Source organism: Odontomachus brunneus, unplaced genomic scaffold, assembly GCF_010583005.1.
Source record: "Odontomachus brunneus isolate Ranch 3 - 2012 unplaced genomic scaffold, Obru_v1 Obru_scaffold_094, whole genome shotgun sequence".
Lineage (NCBI taxonomy): Eukaryota > Metazoa > Arthropoda > Insecta > Hymenoptera > Formicidae > Odontomachus > Odontomachus brunneus.
The window spans coordinates 652,388-679,309 of record NW_022639544.1 but is presented as its reverse complement, the minus strand read 5'-3'; the positions used below and the strand labels follow the sequence as shown (position 1 = coordinate 679,309).

At 34.2% G+C, this 26,922-nt stretch overlaps 2 protein-coding genes across 3 annotated transcripts; one reads left to right on the top strand and one right to left on the bottom strand.

Moving 5' to 3' along the window:
* The first annotated feature begins 465 nt into the window (after positions 1–465).
* Positions 466–3,176, top strand: LOC116848372 (probable asparagine--tRNA ligase, mitochondrial). Its single transcript, XM_032824367.1, has 5 exons — positions 466–704; positions 1,028–1,602; positions 1,695–2,142; positions 2,237–2,510; positions 2,603–3,176. The coding sequence occupies exons 1-4, from the start codon at positions 576–578 to the stop codon at positions 2,495–2,497; spliced, it is 1,413 nt and encodes a 470-aa protein (XP_032680258.1). The 5' UTR covers positions 466–575; the 3' UTR covers positions 2,498–2,510; positions 2,603–3,176.
* A 113-nt stretch (positions 3,177–3,289) lies between these two features.
* Positions 3,290–17,403, bottom strand: LOC116848371. 2 transcript variants are annotated; one of them, XM_032824365.1, is made up of 17 exons: positions 16,772–17,403; positions 15,053–15,275; positions 14,097–14,222; positions 13,332–13,517; positions 13,017–13,253; positions 12,315–12,419; positions 10,781–12,002; positions 10,206–10,317; positions 8,624–9,994; positions 8,266–8,508; positions 7,829–8,178; positions 7,342–7,606; positions 7,026–7,252; positions 6,606–6,847; positions 6,232–6,246; positions 5,075–5,582; positions 3,290–4,959 (listed from the first exon to the last, which is right to left on the bottom strand). In XM_032824365.1, the coding sequence occupies exons 2-17, from the start codon at positions 15,215–15,217 to the stop codon at positions 4,625–4,627; spliced, it is 5,709 nt and encodes a 1,902-aa protein (XP_032680256.1). In that variant the 5' UTR covers positions 15,218–15,275; positions 16,772–17,403; the 3' UTR covers positions 3,290–4,624. The 2 variants fall into 2 exon arrangements, with proteins under 2 accessions (XP_032680256.1, XP_032680257.1); XM_032824366.1 differs by lacking the exon at positions 6,232–6,246.
* Positions 17,404–26,922: the final 9,519 nt, after the last annotated feature.

The following is a 26,922-nucleotide window of genomic DNA, read 5'->3' as shown; positions in this document are numbered from 1 at the left end:
ATTCTACTAATACATATAATCATGTATAATTATATATATAAATTCATATATAATTTTACATAATTACGCATAGATTTATATGTAATTATACATATTGTTATACATAATTGTGTATAATGATATATAATGTTATACGATTATACATAATTATGTATGGACAAATTTCATACATAATTATAGATGAAAAATTTTTCACCAAGTTTATATGGCCTATTTTATTCACTTAATTAATTACAATCACTTGATCCAGTTAAAACGCTAGAAGTTGAACTGTGTCGAACTTTGAGCGTTTATCTGCTTCATTCGTCTTTTTAGCGATAATTAATGAAGTGGTGGTAAACGCCAGCTTTTATTCGCTAAAAGTTGGACTGTGTCGAACTTTGAGCGTTTATTCGCTACATTCGCCATTTCGGTGAAAATTGATAGAGTGAGGTGAAACGTCAACTTTTATTCGCTGCGTGAAATCGCACCTTTACTCGCGCGTAATCTCGACGCACGACTCCATTTTGAATTTCTTTGTGCAACCAAACGATTTTCGAACTAATTAAGTCGTCACGAGTAACCTGCCTTCAGAAATGCTCTCGAAATATGTCAGGAGATTATATCCTTTTAAGATTGACATCGTTAAGTGCGGTATACACAAATGCTCGACAATTTCAGACGTGACGTCGAAAGAAGTGGTTGGAAAACGTACGAAAGTACAGGTTAGATGCTCTCCATTATGAGACTTTTTACGTTCCGGACAATACGGCAGCTCAAAAGACGCATAATAGATTTCCAGAGGATACCCGAAACATTAATAACATCTCTCGAATATCTTTGACGTCGTTTGGGCGATTGTGATATCCGGGATCTTGCATATTATCAATATTCTAAGAAAAAAAGAACTTTACCCCTTTGACTTCCTTATTCAAACATTGTTTGACTACATTCAGATGAATAACATAATTTTTGACATTGCGTTTAACTTACACACAATAGCCTCTATCAGATTAATCTACTTACAAGTTTTGGTCTCTGTAATTAGGGATGGGTACGTACACTGAGAAAGATGAAGGATTATGTCTTTGTTGACATTTCCGACGGATCGACTTGTGAAATGTTACAAGTTGTTATACCAAAATCCCTTAAAATTGCAAATTTGACTTATGGAAGTAGCATCAGTGCAGAAGGAGAACTATCTCTAGCTCCTAATGGTAAAACTGAGCTACGTGCAGTTGATATTCGCGTGATAGGCACGTGCAATGTTCTGGAGGATCAATATCCTTTTGCTCCAAGAAAAAAGTACGATCAAGAATATATCAGACAGTATTTGCACTTAAGACCAAGAACACGAAACTTTGGCAGTTTATTGAGATTGCGCGATCTTGCTACTGCTGTAATTGGTGATCATTTAAGAAATAGGGGATTTATAAATATACACACACCAATATTGACATCTAATGATTGTGAAGGTGCGGGAGAAGTGTTTTCAGTCAATGCATACTCTGAAGAGATCCTTAAAAGCATGAAAAAGGAAGGCCAGTCCAAAGATGAGATTTATTTTGATAAAATTACTTATCTTACTGTTTCTGGACAGTTGCATTTAGAAACGGTAGCAAGGTGATTAACTTCTCATACATAAGATTAGTAATATTCCTTACATTGTTGGGTCAAATTGTTGGATACAAAATGTATCTCTAAAACTTTTTCAGAGCTCTCACAAGAGTGTATACTTTTGGGCCTACATTCAGGGCAGAAAATAGCAAATCAAGATTACATTTATCAGAATTTTATATGTTAGAGACAGAAGTAGCTTTTGTTACAAGTGTTGAAGAGTTGACAGAAGAAATTGAGCTCTTAGTAAAAGAAGTTACTAAACAAATGATTGAGAAGGGAGCCTCAGATTGGCAATCAATGGGTGTTCCTGAACCACAATGGTTGAATAAGAGATTTGGATGTTTAATGTATGATGAAGCATTTAATGTGCTAACTGACCATGCAAATCAATTAGATGACCCTATCAAATATGGAGAGGTATTCTCAAAAAAACATGAATTATTTTTAGTACAATATAACGGTGGAGTACCAATCTTTGTCATAAATTGGCCAAGAAACAATAAGCCTTTTTATATGAAAGAGTGTATAGATGATCCATCTAAGGTGAGTCAGTATTTGAGAAAAAAGAAATATATAAATATCAAAGTATCTCTCGTATGTATATTTTAAATAAATATATTTATCATTTTCTTAAAAGGTAGCAGCACTGGATCTTCTGGCACCAGATGTGGGAGAATTGGTAGGAGGCAGTATTCGCGAAGATGATTATGAGAAATTAAAGCTAAAACTACCTACCACGGGGAATCTTTCATGGTATTTAGATTTACGTAAATACGGAAACGTACCGACGGGCGGTTTTGGAATGGGATTCGAAAGATTTTTACAATGTGTTCTGGGGATCCAAAATATTAAGGACACTATGCCTTTCCCCAGATGGCCTCATAATTGCAGTCTATGAATAAAGATTTCAGGTCTGTGATGTTATTTAATTCACCCCTCCAACAAAAATATGGCTGTGTATACTAATATACACAGCAAATTGAAAAATTTTTTTTTTTTTCAGATAAAAAGACAATGTGACGAATTTTCAGAAGTTTTTATGCTACTTTAGAGAAAATGTACATATGTGTATGCACACCTTTCTCAAAATAATTACTCAAAATGAATATACTACACGTATAACATGACACAATTGTAGGGAATGATGAAATTGCTTTAAAAAAATCGTTTTATCAAAAGTATCTCCCATTTTCATGGGTAATATTAACTCTTCTCTTTTCTACTTTTATTCAAATTTTTATTAGTATATACTTGTTTATTTGAAAAATGAAATATTTTTCGATTCTAATTCTTAATTCTATATATTTTAACATATGATAAAACATCAAAATTATCTAAATTACTGAAGAGACTATTGGTTTCGGGTAAAATTATACTATAACAAATAATTCTATAACGATAACTCTTTATTGAATATTAAAGAAGAGAATTACATGTAATACTAACTATTATAATTAGACAAAATAACTAAGATTAATATAAAATCACAATACGAAGAGAAAAGTCAATTAAGAAGAATTGTACTTATAACAAATGTATACTTATAACTGCGAAAATATATTTAAAAAATATGATAAGAACGAAACAATATTTATATTTACGCTCTACTGTCTTTTCTCTTTTTATTGTGATAAAATAATAGCAGTTAATACTAGAGCATTGACAGAATATCAATCATAAAAGATAAAAATAACTTTTCATTGATGTCTTTATTGTTCCAAGTATTCTTATTTATGGATACAAATCCATCCCCTAAATAGCACTACAGCTATAAATACCAAAAGGGTTTCGTAGAAAGGTGTCAATTGAAAGAAAGTCGAACTTATAGTAAACAAGTCTTTTATACAACAAAATAATGCTCATCTAATTGCAGTAGATTTCTTAATCAACATCTTAATCGTCATTGTTTTTTCGCTAATATAATATCTACAAGTTACAAATAGACAGCTATATGTGTATGTGTGTTTGTGTATATATATATATATATATATATATATATATATATATATATATATATATATATATATCACATAATTTGTACACCTTTAAATGAATCGCGTAATCTCTACATACGAACGCATCGGACATTAATCGCGTTATTGGTTGCATTTTATACAAGTACAAATGTATATATGTATGTAACTCTTAAAGAATTGCCGAGCCGGACACTGTATGCTTCATTACAGAACTTGCAACAAATGTCCCCAAGAAAAATGACTGCATTCGATAAATTCTTTTTTTTCAGTTGCATCTTCTGAAAGTCTCGTTTTTTCAATATCTATATAAATCATCGTACATATGTGCGTATACATATATGTATATCTATACATACGTGTATGTATTGACAAGTATAGATCGATATATACACATATATGTAATATTTGAAATACAGAAAGTGCAACTAAAAACAAGTAAACATACAATATTCGGAATGCTACAATATCATATCTTTTTATATTATATTATCTATATACAAGTATGCTTTTTTGCGCTATTACATGATACGTTTATATTTGCACGCATCATGCATATTTCACATATTTTTAACTTATACGACATGACAGTACGCATGAAAGATTCTAACTCATTTAAGTAGAAGAAAATTGTAAGCGAAATTTTGTGTATGCATTTGTCGAAACGGGAGAGAATCCCCACTGTATGAAAAAAAAAAAAGAAAGTATAGAGATTAATATATTAAGTAAAAAGTAGAAACATTTTTTACAAACACAGTCAACACACTTGCAGAAAGGATGTAGTTGTTTCGGTCAATTTTACGACACATACATATTCACAAGAATCTTATAATTTTTTTTATTGAATACTGAATGCGTTGTGAATCTTATGCGAGCGAATGTTGCAATTTTTTCGTTACTAAATATATTATCATGTCGTACAAGCATAAAACTATGCGATATACAAATTAACTTTTAATATTATGTCTTAAAAGTATATAAATCTTTTTAATACATTTTTTGCTTTTCACAGAGGCGTATTTTAAATTTTATATACACATACTTACATATATTTACATTATACTACAGAGTCCCGACAGTTCTTGTCCTTTTTCCACGGGCGGCAAATTTGATAGTTTCCTGCCGCGTAAACTCGGTTTAATAGAAGCTGGCACCAAAGGCTTCGCGTTTTCTTCGACCGGCGTCTCAGGTGCCACCACTTTTTCCTTCTCTTCCGACTCCTTATTAGTGCTCAGTGGCTTGGTGATATTGATTTTGATTCGCGGCGGTGCCGCGGGAATAGTTGCTGGTGTCGAATCTAATTCCACATTTCCGTCGATGGAACTCTTCACCGCTACGTAAGTTGTATCCACTGTGGCTGGTCCATTTATAATGGTACCATCTATATCTGTGGGATAGAGATATATAAGAGATATATTTAAAATCGTTTATTTTTATATTATATAATGTTCTTTTATAAAATATAAGTTTTCTTTTGTAGCAAAAAAGGTAACTATACATACCTGTATCAGGATCCATAGGCTCTTCTTTAATTTCTACGTTAGCAAATTCGAATAATTCGCTTTCGGGCTGTTCATTAATATCATCCATTGGTTCTTCTTTAATTTTAATATTATCGAACGATATTGAATTTTCGTCCTGAGATTTTTCCTCTTCATTCGTCACAGGTGCGTCAGACGTTTGCTCAGTGTTCTCTGCATCTGTGTTCGAATCATTGTTGATTTCTTCCGTCGCTTTTTCTATTTCTTCGGTATTATCTTGCGTAATTTCCGAATTCTCAGCGTTCAAAGATTCTTCTTTATTTCTCAATTCAGTAGTTTCCGTAGAATTCTCTTCTATTTGATGCGACGTTTCCATAGATATGAATTCTTTATTCGATGTTTCTGTTTCGGATTCTTCTTGTTTAGATTCCTCTTTGGCTGCTGTTTCCTCGGAATATTCTTTTTTACTACTCTCTTCGGTTTCCATAACTGTTTCCTCGAGTCCCAAGGTTGACTTTTCCAATACCCTCTAAAGTTTTAATATAGCAAATTAGTTTATTGATCAACAAAAGGACAATATCAATATTAATGTCAACTACAACTATATTCGTCATCCAGTCTGCAGTTAATGTAGGTAGCAACAATTATAGAATGAAATATGAATATAAATGAAATTCATTAAAAACGTTCAAATATTTTTTTCAGACAAAATTTTAAATGTTGATCTTGTGCCTGCATATTTACGCTAGAGAGATATTAATGTACGTGGAAGATCAAGTAAAATAATGTATCTTTTGTATATATTAAATTAATCCTGCTTATATCTTGGCACCTAAACGCTTTTCCATTGTCGATAAAAAATAAAAGAGCATGCCCTATGTGTAGATGTGTTATGTGCATGTGTATGTAATACACAAACACGGAGTATAATATTATATTAACATAAGTGTATTATAGTATATAAGTGTATTACATAAGTGTATTATAGTATATAAGTGTTGTTGAAAATTTCTTCGCTTGATGAAATTGGACAGGTTTGTTTTAAATAATTTTGTGAAAACAGAGACATGTGCGAATGTGGTAATTACTTATTCTACATTTGCACTATTACTACAAGCAATAGAAATGTTATAAGAGGTGATATGTGCCATGAATATGAATTATTGAGAATCACATACCGCTAGACTTTTTTCCTATTTTTGCAAGAATGTAACAAATGGAAGTTTCGTTAATAAGATATAACGCTAATGCACAGTGGTTTCTTTCTAACTTTCCGGAAGAGTAATAAGGATGAAATACAGATTACACGCATTACACACAAAATATGAGATCCTTAATTCTAAGTATCTAATCAATAAGTTTATGAAGTTTCAGTTTATTTTCACATAGTAGTATCGCAAAACTTCAGATGTAATGCAAAATTTTATCATTAACTTTTTATATGATCAATATGGACAAACATAGAGTTTTTTTTTACCAGAATTTTATTGAAAGAAATCACTGCAATAAATAAAATTAAAATATACTTATTGACTAGGAGAGGGAAACCTACCTTATAATCTTCCAAGCAGAGTGGATGGTAATTCTTTTCTTCATAATTAACTGCCGGTCTTAAATGCCACTCTTCCTTTTCTTCATTATAAAATTGCTCAAATGCATCATGGCATACTTGACACCGTGAATCCTCGTCGCTGCCAGTTGGCACGCTGGGTTGCAACATTTCCTGAGGCGAATCATCGCTAGCTACACCTTCCGTCTCTGCCGTTTGTTTCTCAGTCTCGAACCAACTTTGCGCTAAAGAAGATAAACAAGGAAATAGTAGAGAAATATTGATGTTTTACATAATTCAGATAATATGATCGATCATATAGTAAATTCAGTCTTTTCGAGAAAGCAACAGACGAAAAATTAAAATTCTAAAAAATGTCTTAAAATTGCATATCTATATTCAGCTGAAGGGAAAAGCACGTACCTCTATCCTCAAAATCTTCCATTTCTTCAAATTGTGTCCAGTCGCTAACATAATAATACCATGGCCGAGAATGTGCTTTTCGCGCGGAATCACGTTCACGCCTATTCTGCCTGAAGTGCCAATCTAAGTGGTGACTGTATCGAGTAGCTAATTCAGGAGCGAATCTCGCACCACAAGAACTACATTGCATACCGCTGTATAGCGCTGTGGATATAGCCGGTTGTTTGCTGCAAAAAGAGATCAACATTTTAATATTCAAAATCCGATTTTATCTGGAGTGCTGATACATTGAATCATATATATTTTAATTACTTACATTTTGAGAGTCTCTGGCTTATCGAAGGTAATAGGAGTAATCTCAGGTTCTTTCTTTTCTTCTTCTTCTGGTTTCTTTTGTTCTGTAAGATTTGGAACGATAATACCAGTTTCGACGAGTCTTTGGAACAATTCGCTCATGCTAAGTGATAATGCTGGCGCTGCTGATACGGATGGATTCTCTGCGGGTTCTGCTTGGTAAGATAAACCGGATGATGGAGCCATTGCTGATGGTAGAACCGATGATAGCATATCCAATTGTAAGTCTGTAAAATTAAGCACATATATTTAATATACAAATACAAACCAGTCAGGTTGCATTCAACAGAATCAAATTTGATACTAATGTTCTTAATAATTGCAAAGAAAATTTATGATTATAATTATGATTTATAATTATGATTTTTCGTTCTTAACATCGTAATTCAATATGGTTACAATCAGAGGAATCAGGAATGTCGTAATAAAAATGGAATATTCATTCTTACCTGGCTTCGGAGGAGATGTACGATCCGAACCATCTTGCGATGTGGACTCATGTTCTATGATGGGTAATTGACTCAGAGTGGGAGTAGAATCTACTTTAAGTTTCAGAGCCGGCAAAGGTGTAGTCGGTGGCGAGTCGATAGGGCCTTCGCCTCTCATTCCGGTGATCTTAACATAACCAGCGCGTACACCTCTTGGCAACACCGAGAATCTAATAAAATGTTTCTTGTCTCTGACGATAATAGGTTTTGGTAATCCTCCAAATTCAACTTTGAATGGCCGTCCATTTAGCAGAACTGTTAGCAATGCGTCTGTAAATTCCAGTGTATGAGGCTTTCCTTCAATTTCAAATCTGCAAAAGCGAAAAATAAAATGCATAATTATAAGATATGTAAGTTTTAATGATTCATACGGTGAGAATAAGTATATATATACTCACATCTGCGGCTTCGCGTCCAAGAAAACTGGCACCATATTTCGTGCGTTGATGATGAGATTAATTTTGGCGACTACTAGATCCGTTCTCTTCACCGTGCCGATCTTGACTTGAGGTGGTGGGCCTTCCAGCTTCACACTGACCTTCTTGCCACTAAGTTCAATCGTTATCGCCATACCGCCGAAGTAACACTCGTACCAGCGATCGTCGATATACAATTCCCGAGTGGGCGCACCAAGTTTGATTCTGAAAAAGATAAAAATTCTGTGTTATATCTCGAGTGTCGAGATGTTTCATATCTCGGTTTAAGTTATATCGATATGTACATATGCATGATAGACGTGTAATGATATATTCATACCTGTGAACCTCTCCTTCGTATATAAACTCCTTGTACTGATCGTTGAACGCGCAAGTTATGGTGTCCTTTTCGTCAATTAATATTCTTCTTATTCCATCTTGGAAACCAATCTCCCGTGGATCATCCCAATTCATGAAAACTACACCCGTTTGCCCGTAATAACGAATCTCTCGTGGTATATTATCGATATTAATAGACTTCATAGTGTCCCTCGAAATCTCAGCTAGCAACTTCGGATCTGGCGTCGGCAATTCACGACTATGCGGTCCTTGATTCTTCATCACCGTGTTGCCGTAATTTTGATCGTTGTCCTCGAGATCATACTTGGATGCAGTGTTCGGCGACACGTTTCTACCAGACGATAAAGGTGGTATGTTTGGATTCGCCATGAGATTGCTCATCGGTCCGTTGTTCATCATCATCGCGGGATGACATCCTATCGACATGGGAGGATTCGCCATTCCCATTGGCACGATCGGACCATTTGACAGAAGATTCGACATGATCGGACCGTTGGGGCCTATCGGGCCCATCATACTTAAGCGTGGACTGGGCCCCATATTGTGATTGAAGCCGTGATAAGGATAATCCGGTCTCATTGGTCCAAAATGTCTTGGATTTTGCCAAGGAACGACTGGTCTTATGTCTGAATTGAAGTGTCCTTGTGGCCCGCCGTATGGTGGTCCCGGTGGATGCGCCCATGGTTGCTGCCAAGGTTGATTTTGCCACCTGGGACCGTTTGGATTTCGCGGCATAGGGTGTTCCTTGTTTCGTATTACCTCTTTGTCGTTAGACGGACTAATGGATTTTCGTTGATGCATTGCGGCGCGATCTCCAGGTCCAGAAATGTCCATATTGACGCTCTTCTCCCATACTATAGTGCCACTCTCCTTTTCCTTGCGTTGAGCGGCCCGCAATTTTCGGTCTTCGCTCATGTGCAACACTTCCTGTATCAAAGTGTTGTATTGCGTCTTGGTGATCGATCCTTGGTTCAGCTGTTCAGCTGCCTGCTTCATTATTATTTCAATGTTCCTGTCTTCGTTTCTCTCAGGTTTATCATTGTCTCGGCTTCTACGTGTTGGTCTGGTATCCTGTTCTTCGTTCGACAAAGTTCTTCTTCTTTCTTTTGAGTCCTCCGGAAGCTTGTTGTAGAGTCGAAGACGTCCCAATCGGTCTCTGTTACGATCTCTCTCACGTTTGTCGTCGGTATTGTTGGCTTGCTTATCTCTTTCATTCTTTGTTGGTGTTTTTAACTTCGCCCAGCCGTCTTTCCCATCCTCCCCAGAAATTACGGGCGGCGGAGGTGTCCGAGGTCGACAGGCCTTAGGATGTGTTAAAGTGCGTAAGTCCACATCCTCATTTCCGAATAAACTGCAAAGATAAAACGAAGTGAATTAATTAAAAAGTTACTTAAATTTATGATTCACCAGGGTTCCAAAACGTCCTTTTTGAGGAAATTTCACTCGATACTCTATAGTATATGTAATGTAAACTATAGTTATTGAGTAAAATTTTCCTCAAAAAGAACGTTTTGGAATGCAACCCAGATTTGGGAAATTCTGTACACTAAATGTATACTTACGCATCGAATTTTTCAGTCTTCATTTTCTTAGAGGTAGTTGCCTCTGGGTGCTCAGTACTTGACCTCTTGTTGGTGCTAACAGATGGTAACACTCGTAGATCTAAATCCTCTTCTGTAAAAGAAAAAATGAGCTGTACTAAAGGAACATATTAGCTTAATATTACCGTTTGATTATATATTTCTAATTACACTTTAAAATTATATTCTTAGAAAACTTTCCTAATAAGGAAATTCACATTAACAGATTTTCAGAATCAGCAAAATTATACATTTATGAGCAAGAGAAATAGAAAAAGAGAGAAGTTTGTACAAAAAGATAGATATTTTTTTTTAAGAGTTCACCTGTTACAGTCTTACAATTGCTACCAGAGACGATGTAAACATTGTAGTCACCTTTATGAAAAAATATTTAAGACGGAATCTTTAGCAGTAAACTAAAGAAAGCACATGTGAAAATTGATCGGTACTCTTGCATGCACGATTAAATTATTATATGAATGATAATAGATTCTTACGTATAATGTTACACGATATTACATATAAATTATATGTTGTTAAATATGCTGTTGACTTACTTTGTACGGAAACAGCGGTACCAGGGAGTGACAGCGGCGCTCTGAGATCCTCGTCTTTGCTAGACGATTCCAATGTCGGTTCGGTAGCGGTCTGAGCATTTCCAGCACTGGCTGGAGAATGTTCCGGACTAAGACTGCCGTCTTTATTTCGCCTTACATAATTTCTCTGTCTAGTATTCGGTCTGATTTCTTTGAACGTGGGTGGATGAGGAGGAGATACTATAAGCGAACCAGATTGCTCCTCCTCGGTAACACCGCCGGAACTGTTCAAACTTGAACTCGATTTCGCATCGTTCCGCCTGGGAATTCTGTACGGAGGACTTGGACTACGCTTGCGGGATTTCGTGTTCTTCTTGCGGTTTTTAGAGGCTTGGAAGGAGGATGATTGCGGGGAGGTACGTGAGGATGACGGTGAATTGTCTCCGCTGTCTTTCTCGCGAGATTTGGACCTAATCGGACTCGAATCTCTATCGAGTTTTGTATTCTTACTTGCATTCGACTGTGGCGGCTTGGATCGCGACTTGTTACCTACTTTCCTATGCGAGGATTTCGAGGAAGTGGAAGATTTGTCGGCTGTCGAAGACGACGAAGAGCCGCGTGAGTCTTTCGAACTCTTCGAGTCTTTCGATTTGGAGTCGCTGCCTCCACTTCCTCTATTGCTCGCTGACAATCCTGCTGACGGTGAGCTATTACTACCAACCGATAGACTTTGGGTGTTTTTGGAACTATTACCGTTTAGGATACCGCTACTATTACTAGACAATCGAGGGTCTTTCTTTTGACTTGTTCGATGCGAGACAGCATCTTTATTTGCATTACCACTGAAATTTTTATTATTATTCACGTTCGTATTACCATTATTATTATTATTGTTTATCGCCGGGGCATCGGAGCCAGCGAGATTTGGCGAAGGCTTGTTGGTAGTGCTAGTTACAGCCGGTTTCGAAAGTAACTGCTGTTTTAATTGGTTTGAAAGTACATTATTTATATTTGGCGCTGACTGCGTTAGACCTTCACCCCGCGATTCCTTCGGACTGGTCGTACCCACGCGTTGCCGAGGATCTACAGTTGGCACTGCCACATCCTGAACAGGAGTGGATTTCAAACGTGGATCTCGTGATACTGGCTTAGCCGACGCTACTGCTATACTACTAGCTGGTGCAATTCGTGGCCCGGTGTTTGCTCCTGCATTCTTTAAAAGTGACGCAGCTGCCGCGGGGAACTAACGGAACAAATAAAACAGTTACCAGTATTTAATCGTCACAGTCTCTGTGAGACATTGATATTAGCCACGGAGGTAAGAAATAACAGGAGGGAGTGTAAAGCTTTTTAGGTAGTGAGGGTAAATATACCATGTGATTGGTTGGCTACAGTAATATGACGTTTTGTACTTTATTGTCGCGCTTTGGTAGACTACACCAATATGGCGCTTACTGTTCTCCTCTTACGTCTGCTTAGACAGACCAAGAGAAGAATATCTTCCCTCTTGTTATTTCTTACCTCCATAATATTAACAACTTATTGGAAATGTTACCTGTTTTGCTACTTGTTTCGTCGTTTGATTTGGCACTATGGGTGTAACAGGTTTCTCTTGCACTGTTAGCTCTTTAGTTGACGAAACTTGTGTAGTGGGTGTAACCTATCATAATAAAAAACATTAAATTATTGTCTATTTAAGAAAACTGTAAAACAATGATACGTTAGAACTAATAATAAAACTGTGATCAATATATTAGTGATAATGATACTTCAATATATTAATGATAATGATAAGTTATATTAATGATAATGATATTAATTATAATGATAAGTTCGAAACTGATACATACATTTAACTTAACATGGTAGATGTTACATTAAAATCTACTTGATTGTCTCTATATATAACACGAGTTTTTAATATTGATATATTTTGCTTTTGCCGTTATTTTGCGCGCGAAAAATACTATTGTGTCGGTGAACACTAAGTATAAAAAATAAATATCCTACACTATTTTAGCCTAAACATTACATCTATACAATTTTTACAACTATTTTAAATATTAAATGCGAAAGAACACTAATACTGTTAGCGACTCTAATATTTTTCATAAAAATCGGACCATTATTTCTAATAACTGGCATTCTAAATATATCAGGCTAGTATAATGATTAAGATCAAAATTATATAAAGAAAAAGCTCTATATGTGAAAATTGTTATTTATATGAATTTACATGTATTAATAATAAACTTACCGATTCTGTCTTCAAGCTTCCAGCTTGCTTATCGAGTTGTCTCTGTTGTTGCTCTAAACTTGCTTTCGCCTGCAACAATTCCAACTCAATTTTCTTCTTTTGTAACTCCAATAACTCTCGTTGCTTTTTCAGCAGTTGCTCACGCATGACTGCTTCCGTTGTTGTTACTGGCTCTCCCGGTGGTAATTTAACAGGTGGCACAATCGGTTGTACGATCGATGTTGCGGCTTGTTGAGGCTGAGAATATTAATACTCTTTTAGATCATGCTATCACGAAAAAGAAATGCATTCTCATCAAACGTGCATTAAATTTACCATTGAAAGAAATCGTGGATTAACGTGAATGGATCCGGAAGAAATACCACTAGAAGGGGCAGTGATTGGCCATGCAGGATCAATACTTTGTACTCGCACATCTAATGAAAATAACTTTTTTGGTGGAAATACGTCGTTCCAAGTTTGCCGCAACTTCCACATGCTAGCTCTTGTATTCTCGTCCACCTGGAAATAACATTGGACATTTTATTTTATAATAATAAGAACCTTAAAGGCTTATTATTATAAAATATAATTATACAGGACAAATTCTTTCATAATTCAAGTGCTTTATACAGGGTAAATTTTTTCATAATTCAAGAGTATTTTCTATATTTCTGGAATTTTGCTATGTATTTGATAAAAACCTGTTAATAATTGTTCTTATTCAAATTTCATTATAATTTCGTATAACTGAATTCGAGATGTCAGCTAAAATAAAGAACTAGCAAACTCAATACACAGTATATGAAGCCTTTCAGAGAAGACGCGAGGTCAATGATGCTATATTGATCAAACAATTATCTTACATCACCATGAAATATTAAGTACCAGCCAACTCTGTATGTACTATGAAATCTTTCTGTATGAAGCACCTCTGAGAGATCAGAGGTATAGTTGAATTTATAGGTATGTTGAGTTCTTATTGTACTATGTATAGTACTATGTATAGATAGAAATTAAAGGTTACTCCCGGTCAATGACACAACCCGTGAGGAAAGATGATCTTTGATAATCTTATAGGAACTCTAAAAAATATATTACCTTTTCGAATACTCCACAAAACGTGTTCACTATATTTTGTGTGAAAAGATTCAGGTAATCTCCATTCACGTTCTTGACAATCGAGTCGATGAGATATAGGACAGGCAACTTGATATCGCTTCTCACCTGATAGAATATAATAAGTTATTTTACTGTTTAATTTTACTGTTTGAATTTATTACATGCAAAGAATATAAATTCACGAATTACTCAATTAAAAGAACTTTTATTAAATTAAAATACATATATTTAATATTTTAGAGAATTATTATATTTTTATATAAATATTATATTTCTCTCCAATTATACATGAATTTCCAAATTTGAAGTCGATTTTTTAACTTGACAAGAAGTCTAGTCATATAGATGTTTAAAATGTGAAAAATTAAAATGTTACTAAATTAAATTTATAATATAAACCATGTAAATCATATAACACACACACACACACACACACACACACACACACAAGTCAATTATATCTATGATTTAAATGGTAAAATATATTTTTTTTCTATTAATAGCAAATATATTTTATTTGAACATACCTTATCGGTGGATTAATTGCCACAATGGAATAAAAAATTAAAATAGTATAACAAATAATAAAAATTCTTTTGTAAAAACTTATTTAAAAAATTGCAAAAAAATAAATGGCTGAGGAGAAATACAATAATTTTCAGACATCTTACATACAAAAATGTATATTATACATTAACAGAATATACATTATCACATTCTTCAAGAATATGTTAGTGTGTGTATGTATATATATATGTGCATGTGTATATAAAAATCACATTGTATCTTATTTATGTTTCCGAAAAACTGTTATTCTATTCAGATAAATAGATCTAAATTTATGTAATTATAATAATAAGCATATGCCAAAGTATAGTTAAAAGTACATTATTAGATGTATAAAAGATCAATAATATCTATAAAGAATAAATTACCTTTTGCAGGTGAGTTTCAACAGCTTGCACTATTGCTGGCGCATGGTCAATATTATCTTCCGCCAACATAGTAAGCATGTTAATAAGAGGTTTACTGTTGATCGTAAGATCAGATAAAGATGAGATATACTCATCCGCGATTTCCTTAGATTTTGTCGATGTCATTTTGATGAATCACCGCCAATAAACTGATCTTGGTAAAAGACAAGAATTCAGACTATAACTGTAACACAAAAGAAAAATATGCTCGTATTATATAATAAAAATATTTCTCTGTCTTTTCGATTTAAAAAGAATGGCAAGCGAAGAATAGCTGACTTATGCAAAATTAAGAAAATAATTCATATATCAGCGAAATAAACAGATCTCTCGTAACTATTAGCTTCTTTTGCTTACACACGAGTGTGAACTATACCGCGCGATATTCATATAACATTCGTTGCAACCTATCGTCGATTACAGTTATCGTCCACGTAAAGCTCATTGACAACCAAATCTCAATAGCACGCTGGATAGTTTTTTCTAACGGCCGTATCTTCGAAATCAGATAGAAAATTTATTTTCTAAAACGTTTTTTGCAGACGAACAAGTGACGAATAGCTATGACACATAAAAAACTCATTTCTAAAAATTTCTAATGGCTTTTTTTTACAATATTAAGCAGTGAGTATCAAAACTAAAACCTTTTTTTTTTAAACAGTTCTTTCCAAACAGAAGGTATTTATTTAAAATTTAAAAAAGCTAAGAGTCAAAACAATAAATAACCCACCTTCGTGAGTTTTTTTTTTTTTTTCAAAGTCAGGTAGAAAACCGAAAGTAATTTGCTACGGTCCTTTTTAGGTAGAAAATTTCCATCTACAATTCCTTTTACTATTACGGATTTTCTATTTTCTTTTATTGTTTCTAAGATTCTAAAAAGCCTAATGGCTTTTTAATGGCAGACACAGAAAGATATCTAACCATGACTCACCTAAAGAGTAAAAAAAACTTGTTTCTAAACTTTCCTAACGGTCCTTTTCAGGTAGAAAATTTCCATCTACAATTGACATACACCCTTTTTAGGTCCCCAATGCGTCAGTAATGTATTTCTACGTATTCAAAGTAACGGGACGAAATATTCTTTGAAAAGTTGAAATGTTTCGATAAATGCGTTCTATGCCATGCGGCGTGGACAAGTTACATAAAATTAGGCCGATACGTAACGTATTAAATACGACGAAAAATTTTTCTTTTTAAGTGAAAACTAATGTTTCCACGATAATCCGACAATACTGATTTTTGCTACTTATAAGTAAAATATATCTCTCGTAGGATAATTATTCAAAGAAACGTATATGCCAACGAATTCTACGTAATCTGTTGAAATATTTGTGCGTACGGAGACAAAATAAACAGCATCTTACTCGATGACTCACCAATAATGAGGAAAATCATCAGCAATTTAACGCCAAGTGCACAAATATTATCGTGTTCGGTGTTGCGGTAAAACGCAACGTCGCGAATTCGAGGTGACGGTCTTAAACGAAAAAGCACACTTTCGCCACGCCGAAGTGTAATCTAGGGCGAAAGTGACGACATTCATGTATTTGCGCGAAGCTAAGATTCGTCTGAGATCGACCGATATTCGTCGCGAATGGAAAAATCGCAGCGGAACAGATGAATTAGCGCTACAGGCATTTATGTAATATTATCTTCGTGGTTATGGAAAAAGACACTTACCTATACACGAACTCGGTTACACGGCATCCGTATGAAGAGAAACACTTATCGATCTCGCTTGCAATCCTCTTCTTTCTTGCTTGCTCGTTTACTCGCTCGGTCGCTCTCCTTCGCCCTCGTACACTCTCTCTCTCTCCCTCTCTCTCTCTTTCTTTCTCACTCACTCACTCACTCCCTCTCACTCACTCACTCACTCACTCACTCGCCCACTCTCTCTCCCTCTCTCTCTCTCTCGTTTATTCGCCGCTCTCTCACAATTGAAAGTATATAACGGCCAGACACATTGCGCGATTTATCACAGTTTTCGTACGCGAACGATACACAAACGATCGTAGCAATGTCTAGAAGGCATCTGGATCTGCCGTTGTCGCCGTTACCGTCAACGTCGTCAACGTCCCAAAAAACGTCGCCCGATATTACGTCGTTTCTCGTTGCAGGAGTCGCGGCTTCAACGCAATAGCACTTCGAATTAATCACGTACAATTATTTCACTTGAAAAATCTTGCGACACAGTCACGTCTCGTAATGTCACTATCGTGCTCGAAGTTATCCGTAGAAACACGCGAACGCGACTGCTTACGCGGAACGGGAATCCAACGAAAATGGCCTAGACACCATTGTATCCTCAGATGATGCAACGTTCTTCCTGATTGGTCACCGTCATTTCATCGGCGGTTGCTTGTTGAAAAATAGCCAATCGCCATGCACGGCACAAGCAGCTAAGGATGCGCGTATCGTGCATAATGGCGAACAAGTACTGAATCCTGATTGGTGCGTTCAATATTGTAACCGCCCTTTGAGTTCTCAATAATTTCTTGCATCTGATTGGTGTATATCTTTAGATCTAAAAATATATTCCTATCAAAAGGTACGTTCGGAGAGTTCGCTATTATGCAGGATTCACATCGCGTCCGATGTCCGACGTCCGATATCCAATAAAAGAATAGCTTTCCAATGGAGAATTGAATTCTCTATTAGAAAGCTGTTCTCCTATTGGATATTGGACGTCGTACGTCAGACATTGGACGTGGTGTGAAATTCACTGCCAGTACTGAAATCCTATAATATACGTAACACGAACTATAGATTTTCAGTACTGGCAATGCATTTCGGAACACAGGCCTTGTTGTTTATCTAGGCTGCGTTCAGATTCCTTACCCGGGTGCACTCTAATACAAGAAGTGCTATAGTATATGTGACATATACTATAGTGTTTTTAGTAACAGAGTGCACCCGGGTAGGGAATCTGAACGCACCCTAAGGAGCGATAAAAATAGAAGAACGCAGTAGCGTTGGTAGCGTGCTCCTAGAACATATCCAAAATAAAAGCAACTTAAGGGTGCGTTCAGATTCTCTTTCTGAGTGCATTCTAAAGGCTCGTCTACAATTTCTGTAAGAATATGGCTGTAAGGTTGTAAGATGTGAAATGAATTATTTTCATTCGCTGACAGCTCACGTTACAGCCTTACAACCATATTAGACGAGCCTTTATACTAGAAATACTATATTATATGTAACGTATAATATAGTGTTTTTAGTAATAAAATGCACCCGGATGAGGAATCTGAACGCACCCTAAACTTATTTATGCAGGGAGCTTATTACGGTTCTTTGATTGGGTGAAAATGACAAAAGTGAACAACTCGCCCGATTACAATTAATCTCACCTCGCAAAAATACGAGATTATTCGCGTGAACGAACTCGACACGAAATTTCATGGCGAAAAGCTAAAATCGAGAAGCAGTAATGGAAAGAACGAGGTTATTCCGTACAATAGAAAGCTTAATGTATTAGTATGTTAGTATTAGTTATGGAACATCAGAATAATGTAATGCAGAGAATGAGAAGAAGATTACCCATGTAGAACACAAACCTAGACAGCACACAATATTTATGATAAAGATTCATAAACATTTAGGTCGAATTATTTTTTTATACATTTAAATATTACATAAATATTTTATAAATATTTCTATAAAAAAGAAAGTATAAAAATCTTTATTCAAAGTATTATTAAAATATAGGCTAATTATTTTATACAATATTTATAATAAACAAAAAATAAATATTTGTAGTAATATTTTGTAAATATTTCTATAAATAGTATATATAAACAAATAAATGTAATTATTTATAATTATTAAATTAATGAAAAAATAATAAAATCGAAATTTAAATGATAATGTATACTAAAAAAATTCTTTAAATAAAAGAAATATATTTTGTTAAATATAATTTCTTAACTTAAAAAAGTATTTGTTAGATTTTTTAAAATATGTAATAAATATAAAGTAATATTTTTTTAAATTTGTGAAATAAGCTGTAAAATTATAAATTTCTAGAAAAAAAACGACTTCCTTACAAGAAGAAAATTGGTTTTTTTATGTAAAAACTATGTTTAAATAAATATTTTCTTGTTTGAAAAGTAAATAAAGTACAAGTAAATCATTTTATAAATCTAAATAAATTATTTTCTAATATTAAAAGTATCTTTTTTGTGTTTCAAATTAAAGTTTCTTTTATTATCAGAAAACAATTTATTTAAATTTATAAAATGATTTATTTGTATTTTATTTACTTTTGAAACAAGTAAATATTTTTTAAATATACTTTTTACATACTTTTCAAACATACATTTTGCATTTAAAACATTTCTATTTTCTTCTTTTAAATAAATCATTTGTATTCGTACATGTATACATATACAATGTATACATATGTATACAATATAAAGCGTCTCTCAGTCAAAGTGATAGTGACGCAATAGGTAAGATGAATGATTCAAGAACCTGGGTAGTGATCATGAATCTTTTCACCTAGTGTGAACTCGTGAAAAGAAAAAATTTTGTAATGAACTCGTGGAAGATGAAAACCTTCACTAAACTCGTGAAAAATGAAAAATTTAACGTGAATTTGTAAGTAAAACAAATATTACAATGTACTCAAGACAACACCAATTTGCAATGGACATCTTTATAATTTTTTCAGCATGTTTTTAAGACATAGTGATGTCTTTAGAACGTCGTATATATTCTTTTTTACATGTAAATTGTGTAAGTCCCTTATAGAAATATCATACTAAGAATCATTGATAATTACTTATTATCCAGTATTTTCATGGAAGTCTACTTGTCTGGAATTACTTTAGGATAAATTATTAAAAGATAAAATATTCTATTCATATTAAAATTATAAATCTGCAAAAAATATATATTTCATATAAAATAATACATAAAATATATGAAATAAATACATAAAATAAACTTACATTTTACTTATTGCATACAATTTATAATATATATTACACTTTAACTTTCTGATGCATACGTATCTTAACTTTACAAACTTCGTCGGTATATTTTCACTGCCTATATGTCATCACGCTTCAATTGGCTTTCGTTGTTCATTTTTAATGGGCGTAGGATTCTTATGTCAAATGCCAATTGTCGTATAACCATAAAAATTAAAGTCACTATAAGAAATTCTACTCACTTTGTACATAATATGCGAATGTAGTATTACATTATTTTTCACATTTAAACTATTTCGCTTGATGCTTAAAAATTTTCATGGAACCCCCTTATAGAAATATTATACTAAGAATCATTGATAATTACTTATTTCCAGTATTAAAAATACTGGATAATAAGTAATTATCAATGATTCTTAGTATGATATTTCTATAAGGGACTTACATAATTTACATGTAAAAAAGAATATATACGAACAAACTGAAAGTTCACGTGAAATATTTCACGTTTTGAGAATTTACCTTCCACGGTTAACGTTTGTCTTATTTATTAAATTTACTCATATTGTATTATTATATTATATTATAATTATAAATTTAAGTTATATAATGCTTATTAATGTGTTATATATTACATTGTGTATACTCCCAGTAAGCAAATTGAGCGCAGACTGCGCGCAGATTGGCAGCAAATTTGATCAAAAACTCACAGCAAAACCATAGCCATCTGTGTCTACATTAGGCTACGGTTTTGGCGACAGATCTTGCTGTCGGGCAATTGGTGCCAAATTTGCAGCAAAAACCGCGCAAAGCATGCAGCGCAGCAAGGTCTGCGCGGTTCCTGCCGCCAATCTGCCGTCAAATCGTTACAAGCTCTGCGCGGTTTTTGCTGCAAATCTGCAGCAATTATCCGACAACAAGCTCTGCCGCATATCTGGCGGCAATTTGGCAGCAAGATTTGATATAACAGATCCTGCATCAAATGTGTTATTTATTTGCCATCAAAAGTTGATAACAAGCTCTGCTCGAAATCTGCTCGCGCAAGTTTGGCTATCTGGGCTGTAATTACATTTTAATTTTAATAATCTATATTACATAAATATTGCTTTCCACATTTTCATTGTTTACTTTTCATGTGAAATAACTTACAGTGAAAAGTGAAAAATGAAAATAAAGTTTACTTGAAAGATTCATGACCGCTACCCAAAAGTCTCACCCAGGTAGCAAGGTGACGTCTTTAGACGTCACTTTGCTACCTGGACAGGTTCTCAAATCTCGACAATGGTAAGCAAATTTTCAAAATAAAATTTAACTTGAATAAGTAACGTATGAAACAATATAAAGTGAAAACTAAAAACATATATATTTTAAAAATTTAAGAAAAGTTTAGAAAAGAGAAAAAAGTATATAAATGTATAAATGTATTTTAATAAATATTTTTATAATATTAATGATAAATATTTATGATCTATATATATATATATATATATATATATATATATATATATTGAAGCTAAAGTTATAAAAATTTTTATAAAATATTTTGGTAAATATTTATAAAATATATTCAAATAAATCTTATAAATATTTTGTAAATATTTTATAAATATTTTATGCTGTCTAGGAAGTCATACAAAAGTTAAAATAATGTAAAATAATATAAAAGTAATATTATTTTGCCGTCAAACAATGTTCATGACAATTTCATGACATTGATGTCAAAATGATATCATTTTGACATCAAAATAATTTTATGTTCTACGGGATTGTGTGGATACGGGATGCCTCCCCAGATCCCTTTTCTATTATGTCCATTGTTCTCTCTCTTTCTCTCTCTCTCTCTGTAGCCTTCTTATAAAAATTAATAAATTTTAAGCATATTTAATATTTTCTTCATTTTTAATATAGCATTACTCTCTTTTTCTCTCACATAATTTATATTTATTTATATTTAAATATTTATATTTATTTATATTTATTTATTTACATCTACCGACATTGAAGAAGGTCAATGGAGTTTAAAACATGTGGTGACCATTGATATTCCGGAAGCTATACCTATAGACCATTGGTATGTTTGTTGTCCTTTTTGACAATTCAATCTTCCTTGCAGCGATTTATTGCGAACTAATAATGTAATAATTAGGCGTATTCCTTTTCCTCATAGCCGTTTTTTTCTTTGCCGTTGTTGGGATATTTATTTTGGGTGTTTCCGATAATACATCTCTGAGTCATTTTCCTAGAGCAGAAATAAGTTACAGACATCACCATCTACTACTATTATGTGATTCATGACAACCCAAAGCTACCTAATGCTGTCTCACGACTGCAAGCAGTGAGTTAGCAGTGACTAACTCACTGCTTGCAGTCGTGAGACAACATTAGGTAGCTTTGGGTTATCATGAATCACATAATAGTAGTAGATGGTGATGTCTGTAACTTATTTCTGCTCTAGGAAAATGACTCGGAGAGGTATTATCGGAAACACTCTTTGTAGCATCGCTCTAATCTGAATATCGGGTGCACTATAGGCGAACCTTTTTCATGAAAATGTGAGAACATTACATCGGGAATAGTTATAGTTATTTCACATTTTCATTCGGCAGTTTCATAATTGAGTGACCAATGTCACGTGAAATGATAATACGAAAAGTGAGTAAATTCGTTAAAGAACTGTAATTGGCCCCCAATAGGATTTGCATCGTACCCGATGGGTGTATATCAGGTGGACACGGGGCAATTGGACACAGTCCAATCACAAGTCGCTGTTCCAAGGGACCCTACAAATGTCTCTAATCACACGGTGCTGTGATTGGCTGTGTCCAAATGCACCGTGTCCAAGTGCACCGCTCCCGTACCCGACGTGCGATATTCAAGTTCCACTCTTACGAAAAAAATACGAAAAAACCTTTATTTATGGATGTTAACACTCAAATTTAAATGTTTATCCCCAGTTTTTGGGTGTTTACATCCAAAATTGTGAGTTTTTTCGTATTTTTTTCGTAAAAGCAGTAAGAGAATTATGGATGAATATCCACATCTATGTTATATATAAATTTTCAATACTGGCAGTGAACATCGGAACATAGCTTCGATATTCAATAGCTCCAAACGGAGTAACATTCATTTGACCACGGTGCGATTGGACATAGTTCGATTAGGTACGCTCGATTGGATACGCTCAATTGGATCACCGCACCGTGTGATTGGATACCGTGCGATTGGACACCGCTTAATTAGACACCATGCAATTGGACACCGTGCGATTGGACACTACAAAATTAGTACACTACACGATTGGACACCGCACGATTCAAATTTGATTGACTATCGCGTTGTTCCTTATCGATTATTGCGTCTTAAAATTATAAACAAAAAAAGTTTCGTAAACATGGTGTAGTTTCTTCACACTATACATATAAAATGTATGCTAAAAAATTTTATGAAAAAATATGTATTTTTAAAAAAATGAAAACCTCACACAAACGATTAGGCCTCCCTCTGCCGCGGTGTGGAAGATCTGAGCGAAGCCCCCCAGTCACATGGCTATAAATAGACATGTCGTTGGTGTGACAGATTTCCTAACCTAACGCGGTGTCAATTTTGTCGGCTAATATCTTGCGCACGATTGGAATCGTGCAGTGTCCAATCAAGCAGTGTGCCAATTTCGTGGTGTTCAATAGAACCGTTAACTCAGGCTAATGGCTCCTGCACACAGGACGCGGTAATGCTTGCCGCGCGGCGGAAGTTCGCGCGACAGCCAATCAATATGTTGCTTTCCGTAATAACCTTCAAGCTCTTACGGAAAAACAACATATTGATTGGCTGTCGCGCGGACTTCCGCCGCGCGACAAATATTACCGCGTCCAATCTGCAGGAGCCATAAGGTTGAATTAAGCCAAATTAAGCTTAAAGCTTTAAGTAAGGAATTAACAAATAATAATTGATTATCCCTCTATAATTCGACTGTGATTAGTCAATTTCTTTAGATTTATGATGATCGTAAAGGCCGATTTATGATGGCCGTAACCGTTTACTTATGGCTGCGTTCAGATTCCTTACCAGGTGCACTCTAATACAAGAAGTGCTATAGTATATGTGACATATACTATAGTGTTTCTAGTAACAGAGTGCACCTAGGTAGGGAATCTGAACGCACCCCAAAATATGCCTCATGTAATATAAGGCAATCAAAACAGACGCGGAACGCTTAGCGGATCTAATAAGATTTTGCTTTCCGTGTTTCCACGCTTCATGTAATGGCACCCTCACTGTGATTGGTCAATTTGTTAAGGCTTAAAGGTTACTACACCTATTGTGGATCGGGACCAATTTCTTAGGCTGAGTTCCCATTGAGCGTATCACGGGTCGTGACGCTGCCTGCGTCACGAGTTAACCAATCAAATCTTCTAATTGGGATGACGCAATGCGCAATGCACAACGCATTTGTTCCAATGGAACGATTTGATTGGTTAACTCGTGACGCGGGCAGACGACACGACGCATTACGCGCTCAGTGGGAACTCAGCCTTATGGCTCCTCCACACAGGACGCGATAATGCTTGCCGCGCGGCAAAAATTCGTGCGACATCCAATCAATATGCTGCTTTCCGTAATAACCTTCTAGTTCTTACGGAAAAACAACATATTGATTGGCTGTCGCGCGAACTTCCGCCGCGCGGCAAGCATTACCGCGTCCTGTGTGCAGGAGCCATTAGTCGCGAACTACAATAGGTGGTTTAAGCCCTAAGCTTTAAGAAATTCACCAATCACAATTAAATTTGAGGAGAATAATCGACTGTAATTGGTCAATTTCTTAAGGTTTAAAGCTTACTACATCTATTGTAGATCGGAACTTACGATCATCCTAAATCAATCTTTCTCAAACAGCACAAGGTGCCTTGGGGACGTTTCAGGGATATCCTGAGGACATAAAAACTCCCTAGGACATCCTCAGGACATTTTCTGGGTAGCGATCATCCTTTCTCCTAATGTGAACTCGTGAAAAGAAAAAATTTTGTAATGAACTCGTGGAAGATGAAAACCTTCACTAAACTCGTGAAAAATGAAAAATTTAACGTGAATTTGTAAATAAAACAAATATTACAATATACTCAAAACAACACCAATTTGCAATGGACATCTTTATAATTTTTTCAGCATGTTTTTAAGACATAGTGATGTCTTTAGAACGTCCCTTGGAAGTCTGCTTGTCTGGGATTACTTTAGGATAAATTATGAAAGATAAAATATTCTATTTATATTAAAATTATAAATCTGCAGAAAATGTATATTTCATATAAAATAATACATAAAATACATGCAATAAATACATAAAATAAACTTATATTTTACTTATTGCATACAATTTATAATATATTACACTTTAATTTTCTAATGCACATTTTCTGCAGAAAATGTATATTTCATATAAAATAATACATAAAATACATGCAATAAATTCATTAAATAAACTTACATTTTACTTATTGCATACAATTTATAATATATTACACTTTAATTTTCTAATGCATACGTATCTTAACTTTGCAAACTTCGTCGGAATATTTTCACTGCCTATACGTCATCACGCTTCAATCGGCTTTCGTTGTTCATTTTTAATGGACGTAGAATTCTTATGTCAAATGCCAATTGTCGTATAACCATAAAAATTAAAGTGACTATAAGAAATTCTACTCACTTTGTACATAATATGCGAGTGTAGTATTACATTATTTTTCACATTTAAACCACATCGCTTGATGCTTAAAAATTTTCATGAAAACTTACACAATTTACATGTAAAGAAGAACATATACGAGCAAACTGAAAGTTCACGTGAAATATTTCACGTTTTGAGAATTCACCTCCACGGTTAACGTTCGTCTCATTTATTAGATTTACTCGTATTGTATTATTATATTATATTATAACTATAAATTTAATTTTTAACTATAAATTTAATTATAACTATAAATTGTATAATGCTTATTAATGTGTTATATATTGCATTGTGTATACTGTAATTACATTTTAATTTTAATAATCTATATTACATAAATATTACATAAATATATTACATAAAAGTGAAAAATGAAAATGAAGTTCACGTGAAAGATTTATGATCGCTACCCAGATACATTTGTTGTAAATAAAAGAACGCAACCACGATGCTTGTTCTCGTGGTGGCTTGCTGGATGGAAATACTCTATTCTGATTGGTCCGTCTTCAGAAATGCACCAATCAGAACAGAGTATTTCCATTCAACAAGCAATTCAGCATAAAAACAAGCATCGTGTGCCGCTGACTTTAGATAATCTTAATATCGTACATATATATACAACGGTATATTAAGCTGGTATAATACTCATTATGAAAACGTATTGTATTGATTGAATGCGTCGCCGTTGATATGTGTTGTCAATATTAAAATTATCTAATAGAAAATTACTATTTAGTATGCGTATCAAGTGCATGATGTAAACCAGGCCATTAATGACCATCTACAATAGAACATCGTATGCCTAGCAGTAAGAAATTAACCAATCACAACCGATTATTCTTGTAAAACTCCAGTGTAATTGGTCAATTTCTTATGTAAACCAGGCCATTAATGACCATCTACAATAGAACATCATACGCCTAGCAATAAGAAATTAACCAAACACAATCGATTATTATTGTAAAATTCCACTATGATTGATCAATTTCTTATTGCTATGGCGTACGATTTTCCATTGTAGATAACCTTTTAAAGCTCGTCTACAATAGCTATAAGAATATGGCTGTAAGGCTGTAACGTAGCTGTCAGCGAGTGAAAATAATTCATTTCGTGTCTTACAGACTTATGGCTCCTGCACACAGGACGCGGTAATACTTGCCACGCGGCGGAAGTCCACC